This window comes from Prionailurus bengalensis, chromosome X (genome assembly GCF_016509475.1).
Source record: "Prionailurus bengalensis isolate Pbe53 chromosome X, Fcat_Pben_1.1_paternal_pri, whole genome shotgun sequence".
Lineage (NCBI taxonomy): Eukaryota > Metazoa > Chordata > Mammalia > Carnivora > Felidae > Prionailurus > Prionailurus bengalensis.
Genome location: NC_057361.1, coordinates 18347057 through 18356055, shown reverse-complemented (window position 1 = coordinate 18356055; position 8999 = coordinate 18347057). Strand labels below are relative to the sequence as shown.

The 8999-nt window shown below is 42.9% G+C and overlaps 1 protein-coding gene across 1 annotated transcript in view; it reads right to left on the bottom strand.

Moving 5' to 3' along the window:
- Positions 1-7177: 7177 nt before the first annotated feature.
- The window catches only part of SMS (spermine synthase), a 53697-nt gene continuing 51875 nt past the window's right edge, over positions 7178-8999 (bottom strand). The window contains exon 11 of the mRNA XM_043570126.1: positions 7178-7703. Coding sequence (XP_043426061.1) covers positions 7664-7703 — 40 coding nt within the window. The 3' untranslated portion in view covers positions 7178-7663. The remainder of the gene's footprint in view (positions 7704-8999) is intronic.

Genomic DNA, 8999 nt, shown 5'->3' with positions numbered 1-8999 from the left:
ACTTGAAGTAATCTCTACACCAAAATTGGGACTTGCACCCAAACCCCCGAGATCAAGAGCTGCACACTCCACTGACTGAGCCAGCCAGGTGCCCTATTGTTTTTTCTTAATGTTAAATATTTTACTTGGAAGGAATCTCAAACTTAAAGTTGCAATAAGAACTTGAGTAAATTTAATACCAATACTTGTATCGAAACTACCGTTCATATTCCAGTTTGTCAACTGAAGCAATATGGGATGCACTGTAGCGCCAGGGATCACATTTCATTGCCACATTTCTTTAGCATCCTTCAATTTGGAAACCTCTTTCACAGCCTTGTGCGTTTTTTGACATTAATGTTTTTAAAGAACTAGGGTCTTTTTAAAACAATGTTCTCGGGGCGCCTGGGTGGCGCAGTCGGTTAAGCGTCCGACTTCAGCCAGGTCACGATCTCGCAGTCCGTGAGTTCGAGCCCCGCATCGGGCTCTGGGCTGATGGCTCAGAGCCTGGAGCCTGTTTCCGATTCTGTGTCTCCCTCTCTCTCTGCCCCTCCGCCGTTCATGCTCTGTCTCTCTCTGTCCCAAAAATAAATAAACGTTGAAAAAAAAAATTAAAAAAAATAAAACAATGTTCTCCCTTTGGGTCTAATGCTTCCCTGTGATTAGATTCAGATATGCACTTAGCCAGACACAGGACTGCACAGGCGGAGAGGGGCCCTTCTCAGAGTACTGGAGGCATGTGTGTCCACCTGCTCCTTACTGGGGATTTTGATCACCTCAGCAAGGTGCCGTTCAGCTTTTCCACTATAAAGTTGTTTTCTCTAGCAATGCGTGGGAGGCTGAAGAAAGCCCACCGATGGATGTCCACACCCTAATCCCAAGAACTTCGTTACCTTGTAATGCCTTTGCAGCTGTGGTAGAGATCTTGAATGGAGGAGGTGGTGGATTATTGGGTAGTATTATATAATCCCAAAGGGGCCTTATCACAGGAACGCAGGAAGAGAAAGACAATGTGAAAACAGCAGCAGAGAGACTTGAAGAGGTTAATGGACTGCTGGCTTTGAGACTGGAGGAAAGGAACAGACACTAAAGCATGCAGATGGCCTCTACAAGCTAGAAAAAGAGAAAATGGATTCTCCCCCTAAAGTTTCCAGAAGCAACCCACCCTGCCCACAAGGTGATTTGATTTGAGCCCTAGTTTCAGGGGCACCTGGGTGGCTCAGCTGGTTAAGCATCGGACTCTTGATTTTGGCTCAGGCCATGATTTCATGGCTCGTGAGATCAAGCCCCGTGTCCGGCTCTGTAGCATGGAGCCTGCTTGGGATTCTCTCTCCCTCTCTCTCTCTGCCCATCCCCAACTTGCACACATGCTCTCTTGCACACATTAAAAAGAAAAAGACCGCAGGGGGCGTCTGGGTGGCTGAGTCAGCTAAGCGTCTGACTTCAGCTCAAGTCATGATCTCATGGTCTGTGAGTTCAAACCCCGCATCAGGCTCTGTGCTGACGGCTCAGAGCCTGGAGCTTGCTTCAGATTCTGTGTCTCCCTCTCTCTCTGCCCTTCCCCCACTTGCACACTGTCTCTCTCTCTCAAAAATAAATAAATGCTAAAAAAAAATTCAAAAAAAAAAAGAAAAAGACTAGTTTCAGACTTTTGATCTCCAGAACTGTAAGATGATAAATGTGTCACCTTAAAAGGAACTTAGTTTGCTGTAATCTGTTGGAGCTACAATAGGAAACTTATACACAGCTCATAAGCAATCTCTGGGAGACTTTATAGCCATGTAAACAGGCTTCTTGTCAAATTTTCCCCAAGATTTTACATCAGAGGGTGATGCTCACCTGATTCTGCCTTCCATGTGAGGATGACAAAATGCTAATTTTTCAACTCCAGCACTCACAACACTTAGTTGGCACTCAGGATTCTAAGCACCTTATCTGTTTGTATATGCGTTCCCACTTACTCATGTGTTTTCCATATACCTTCATGACTTCCAATGTTTTCCACTGGTTTATAATTCATCACCATACTTAACTACTTTAGTGCACAAACCCTTCCAGATTTATCCAGTGGAAGCCAAGGGCCTGGCTCAAGTCTTGTGGCCTTGCTGCCTGGTCTCCAGAGACTGGCACTGAAACCCAAGCCATGGGCCCAAAGTGGAGGCCTGGTGCAAGAATTCCACCCAGTAGGTGAGGAGTCACCAAGGATGGAGTCATTGAAGAGTGATGAAATTGACAGTGGACGGCAAACAGGAAAAAAAAAAGGTGGGGGGAAAACTCACAGAAACGGCTAACACCAAAATGGCCACAGATTCTCAGTTCGTCCCAGTTTTACGGTCTGAATGCTGTACACCTTCCTGAGTTTCTGCTCTTCTTCAGCCCTTCAGGGCACCGAGAAGGAACCCAAAAGACACAAGCCCTAGAGAAATACCCCTTTCACCAACACAGCACTTTCACCCATATCGGGACTGTACTCTTGCTCCTTCGATCCGCGAAGATGCAAGGACTTCTCCCTTTATCTCCGCTTTTCTTCTTGAACATACCCAACTCTGTATAATTTCTTTACACTAGCCTATTTCCTCCATGCCCCACATGGAAAATGGAATTCTAAGCATTCCCTTTTATGGTGCACTTTAACCTCTTAATACCTACTACATGTGCAAAGTGTTCAATATGACCAATGGGCACCAGGTTGTGGTGGCTGGAGCTTACGTTCTAGCCATCTGTCAACCACACTTGAGCCTCAGATCTTGCTTCTCTGCCCACATACTTCAGTTAAAGACCTCCAGCTCTTCTTACACGGCAGTCAAAAACCATCCTGCAGTGTATTCCTTCTCACCAGGACACACTCTCTCTTCAGACACTAAACAGTAAACGTATGTGGACAATACATAATGAAGAATATTTAATATGATGAGAAAGAAAGAGAAACACGGAGTGTGAAGGGCCCATGCAATGAGTGCACAGGCTATGTTGACAGAAGCTCCCCCTTAGCACCGGAAGGACAGGAAGTTTCAGGTTATCAAATTTAACTCCCACAACTGAACACAGGCAAAGGCAGAGTTATCTAGAAAGTAGAGGACGCGGAACATAGCCCAAGGAGCATTTCTGTCGCTCTGCAATGAACTCAGAGCTGTCAGAATCACTTAGTGAGAACCTAAATACCAACATAATCATCAACCTATCAGGAACAATACTAAGTTAACACCAGAGGCAAAGCCCTCATCTGTAAGAGACCGGCCCCTTTCCTGTCTTTACAATCCTGGGTTTTCATCTCTAGGCAATGGGGGGAGACAGCCCTCCAGGCTTCCCTCTTTGGTATCAGAGGGCATCTGTTAAAACAGACCTCTCTTGATTAGTCTGATTTCCCAGGCAGAGCCCCTGATTTATTCTGCTATACTCCTGAGCAAAGTGGCACTGACAGGGCCTGCTCCCTAATACTACATCATAAAGAAACTGCTCGCTGAAAATGACCACACGTCATTGGCTGCTGCCTGGTGGCTGGCGTCTGTATTAGTGAGCCGGCCAGGATGTCTCCAAGACCCCCAGATACCGGAGATAAGCATGCCTGTCCAGTCACATTTATCATCTGATTTCCCAGGGAAATCCCATCCAAGGGTATTCAAATCGCTTTCCAAAAACACTGGGCTATTTCTTGCCCATGTTATATTTCTTATTTTTGAAATAATGAGTAAAGCACAAATCAGTGGAATAAGTGCACCAGGTAATTGAGATTTTAAACGGTTCTGGCTGAGAAGAACTGATCTGCCAGCATTGATTTGAGGTTCTGACAGCAGGATGAGGGGACCCAGCTACCCTTCCCCACCACCTAAATACAATCAAACAATGAAGGAAAAACTGTAGGACAGAGAGGTTCGTAAACTGGGGCCTGTGGACAGAACTATGTGTCCCTAAACTTGAACGGGAAAACATTTCTATCTTTATTTTCACTAACCTCTAACTGAAATTTAGCACTTCCCTTAAGTACCAATGTAGGTGACAAGCCATATTAGTACTGGTAGTACCTAGGACTTTGTCAACCAGAGAAATCAGATGCATTCTTAACCACATTTCAGTTGCTGCAGATAATTATGTTCATTACTACTCCAAAATCCTGGTGTCTGATCCACCACTACATTCACCTATGTAACAAGTAATTAAAGCACAAATGTTAAGTCATAAATTTTTAAAAGACAGTATCACTTGTTTCCTTATAATCATATCTACTTTACATATTAAAAACCAGGTTTCTGAGGAAGGGTTCACAGGTTTAATCAAGCTGCCAAATGAGTCCAAGGTACAAAAAAAGGGTTAAGAACCACTGTCGCAGGCTCAGAACGCTGGAACGTAGATTCAAATTGTGACTAGCTATGGGACCCTCTGGGACACACTGAAAATTATGATTGCTGCCTACTCAGTGATACTGACACTGAATTCACAAAGTTATTTTAAAACTGAACAAGATAGGGGCGCCTGGGTGGCCGAGTTGGTTAAGCGTCTGACTCTTGGTTTCGGCTCAGGTCATGATCTCACGGTGCATGGGTCAAGCCCCGCTAGCAGGGCAGAGCCTGCTTGGGACCCTTTCTCCTTCTCTGCCCCTCCCCCACTCGCTCTGGCACTCTCAAAAATAAAACTTAAAAAGTGGGCAAGATAATGTAAATAAAAGTGGTGTATTAGCCCAAAGCATAGCAATACAAAAGATTATTTAGCACAAAGACACTTAGCAACAGGAAACAGAAAGGGGTTAAGTGTCTCTTCACGACCACACATAGCAGCTCCTATCAAATAATGCTGTCCAACTAGCCTCTAGAACAGTGCCACTCAAAGTGCTATTCCAAACTAGGGAAGAAGCACAGCTACAGTGTAAATCAGCATACAGCTTCCTTCACTGAGGTCTTGCTTGGAACAAGACGTTCAGCTGAATTAAACAAAATACTCAAAAAACAAAGAACTGGTTGAAGGACCGCGCTTTGAGTAGCACTGCTCTCAAGTCCCCAACACAGGCCAATGATGTGGAACATCACACACACCCTTCACCCTAACCCAGGAGCCATGGGAACAGAACAAAATCCATCAATCTTAGACCACTGGAGCTTACCATAGTTAATGCAAGCAAGGAGGTGACGATTCAACTGTGCAGCAAATGGAAGGCACGTTTTTATTTTGACATCAGTACTGCTCACACCCAGGAAAAACACTGTTAACCCAGCCTTCCTTCAGCCATTAATCAAGTGTTTTAAATTCTCAATCACATTTTTAGGAGAAAGCACCATTTTTTAAAATAAACCAGGGGCACCTGGGTGGCTCAGTCGGTTAAGCCTCTGACTCTTGGTTTCACATAGTCAGAATCTCACCATTTGTGGGATAAACCCGCGTCAGGCTCTAAACAGACAGCATGGAGCCTGCTTGGGATTGTCTCTCCCCCTCTCCTTGCCCCTCTCCCCACTCACTCTCTTTCTCATTCTCAATATAAACAGTAAAAATAAAATAAACCAATTCTTGATATCTGCTAATGTGTTGAATGGAATTTAGATTACACAGCCAATATTGGTCTTTAATTAAAAAGTGGCTGTACGATACAACAGTATTCTTTTAGATTATCTATAGATTATATAAAACACAACAGCCATTAACATAAAATAACTTAATATTGTATAGTATTTCCTTAAAATGCAGCTAAAGTACAGGTTGTTTTTGGCTATCAGAGATCAGTTTGCATGCTTCATTTTAAACAATTACAAAGATGTTCAAAAACAGGCATCATCCTTTCTCCAATACAAAGAAACGAGCAGGGTCAGAATCTACCATTATCACCCCAAGTAAAAATCTCCTTTCCTTCCTCCCACCCCACACCCTTTACTCTCTCGTGAATGTATCTCTGACGTCTGCCACAGCCTGGTCCGGGTCAGTTCTAACTCTCAGCTCTCGGTGGTACATGTGTGTCATCAGGCTCATCACGGGGTTTAGCCTCTGCACAAAGCTAGCCTTCAAGTATAAAATTATGCTGACTTATTAGTAACACTACATCCAGATAGCAGATAGACTTGGTTTCTTTCCTATAATGGGAAAAAATCCAATCTGTTAAGCCAAAATGGTGTTCTAACAGTAATAATACCACCATTTTTAATCTCACACAGTACACAAGTACAAAGCCTTTGCAAAACATTACAGAAGAATTTGAGGGAGTAGGTAGGACTCTGTCTACCAATGCTTTTTATAAAAGCTCAATGCACAAGAAAAATATTTGCTGAAAGCCAGTCTAGTTCCAACATGACAAACTCTCCCTTTATTCCATTATTGTTTCTTCTCCGTGCCAATCCAATCAAAAAGAAAAGTAGGCATGCACTCATTTTTTAAAGAATATCTGTTAGAGGGGTGCCTGGCGGCGACTCTTGATCTCGGGATTGTGAGTTCAAGCCCCACGTTGGGCATAGAGATTACTTAAAAATAAAATCCTAAAAAAATAAAATCAAAACAACAAAACTATTAAAAAAAAAAGAGTATCTGTCAGAGAAACCTATCTTGGGAGGAAGAATGTTCCGGGTTGACACTAATTTTCTCAAAACACACACTGAATATTTCAATTTTTAATGCTTTCCTCACTGCAAATTCACCATAAATGAACGCAGTGCCTTGATAAAACATAAAGCTGTTACAAAAAGAACAGAATAACCACTGATGTCTAATAATCCAAGTCAGTGTACCTTCACCTTTGATGTGGATTCTTATCCACAAATACACTTTACAAGCTGTTAGCTGCCTGCACTTCCTGAGTTTATGCCGCTCTTATTGCAGGCCTCTACAAACTCTCATCTATCTGTATATCTAAAATCCTTCTTAAAAAGTTTTACAGCAGCAATCCAAAATGCTCTGTGTTTCCACATCTAATACACCAATAAGAATGGGAATAGAAACAAGCTTCTGACTTTCAACTTTCCAGTAAGACCAAATCTTTTCCTATCCTCAGGTCAATTTTATAATGAAGAACTGGTGAATGTAATAAGTTGTGTATCATTTACCACGGGGGTAAATGAAGTCATTACTACTGTTCAAAAAGGCCCTAAGGCCATCCTGTTATAAAGAGATAAATGGCACTGAGTGATAGAAAAGAACGAAAAAAGATCAGGAGACACCTTTGTTCTGTGAGATCAGCAGTGAGAAAGTGGGGACCTGGCTGAAATAAAACGACAAACACATGAAATTTCTCATTTATAATTTTAATTGAAGCATTGCTATTCATTTTTTCTTAACTCTTTCTTATAAGCACCAAATTTTAATAACTAAGTCAATTTTCTGGGAAAAAAACACCATCAAGAACTTCCCTCCAGAACAAAAACAATGATGTTCATTCCTCCAAACAACCAAATTTGAAGTCTACCAAAACAAAAATAAAAAGCCCACACACACAAAAGAAAGTAACAAAAATCACATTCTAGGGGTTCAGTGCATTTAGCAGCCTTCGCTGTGCTGTCTAATCATCCTTCAGCTGACTTTCAAAAAAAATAACACCCTAGTTCATCAAAATATACATTTTCCATTTGCTTTTTTTAAATTAAGAATAATAATTAAAAAGAAAAGAAAACTTGAAGGAATTCACAATCAATTGCCTGACTCCTTTCGATGTCATGTACAGCATATGAAGGTCAGGAAGGCTATTTGCAGCACACACGATTGGGGACAACGGTCTTCAAGGGTTAGCTTTCTTCCAAACAGTGTAAAATACCCACCTGGACAGGGAGTCAAGGAATAAGTGCAGATAATTCAAGGAAGAACAGACAGCATTTAAAATTTGTTTGCTGGCCTACAAACTGGAAGGTGGATGCAAGTTTCAAGGCTTAAAGCATTGCAGTGATGAGCATTAGGTCCTCTTAACAAGGCCACTTTAACAGCCTGCATACCTACCACCTGTGACTGGGTCGCCAGTGGGGAGGAGCGGGGAGCAAATGGGGGCAAGGCTAAAGGCATACAAATACTCCCTCAGGTATGCTACTGCTTTCCGAGGTCTTTCAGACTTCTTAGGGAATTAACATGACAAGGAAGGGTGGGAAGGTGAGAGGCTGGGGGGTGGAGGAGGAAGAGAGGGGTGGGAAAAAGAGAGGGAGGGAGAAAGAGAAGGAAAAACAGGTAGAAGGATGGAGTGGAGCCAGAGGGCAGAAGCCTTTTCTCCAAATGTTATCAACTGGATTTCTACCAAAAAAATGCTCCAGAAGGAAAGCCTGATGAAGGTGGACAGTTGGTTAGGGGAGAGTTATCAGAGATCTCCACAGAAAAAAAGTGGCTGCCCAGCATATACAGAGAGCTTCTTCCAGGGGGATCTAGGGGTTTTCTAAGGCCCGTGTCTGTCAGAGGCTGCCAGGGTTTGCGGACAAGGACCTCACTGCAGGCCAGTGGCAGTCACAGGATCTCTCTAGACAGCAATGAAGACAGCTGTTACAGAAAACTAGACTTGGCCACCTCAGATAAGGAAGCTTTTATCTGGAGACTAGAAGTCTGCCTTTTAGGAGGAAACACATTTTAAATTTCCAGTGACAATGCTCCTATTCTGCCTTTTCTCTGGGTACTTTTATTTCTCTGGACTAACTTTACTAAGTGGAACTAATGAAGAACACCAACATTGGTTTCTACTGCAAATCAGAATCAAGTGAAGTGTAGAAACTAATATCAAAGTAGGATGATTTTAATATAAAAAATAGAATGAGGGGCGACTGGGTGGCTCAGCTGGTTAAGCATCCGACTCTTCATTTCGGCGCAGATGATGATCTCATGGTTTGTGGGCTCCCTGCTGACAAGCGTGGAGCCTGCTTGGGATTCTTTCCCCTCTCTGCTCCTCCCCACCCTGTGCATGCACTCTTGCTCTCAAAATAAATAAACTTAAAAAAAAAATAGAATTAGCATGTTTACTCTTTTTGCCCGCTACAGCTCAGGTGGTATTTTAGACGAGGGCTTCTGAAGCTTTATGTGCACAGCAATCTCCTGGTAGACCAGTCCAGGCAGGTAACCAGACCTCAAGCCAGCCTCTGCCA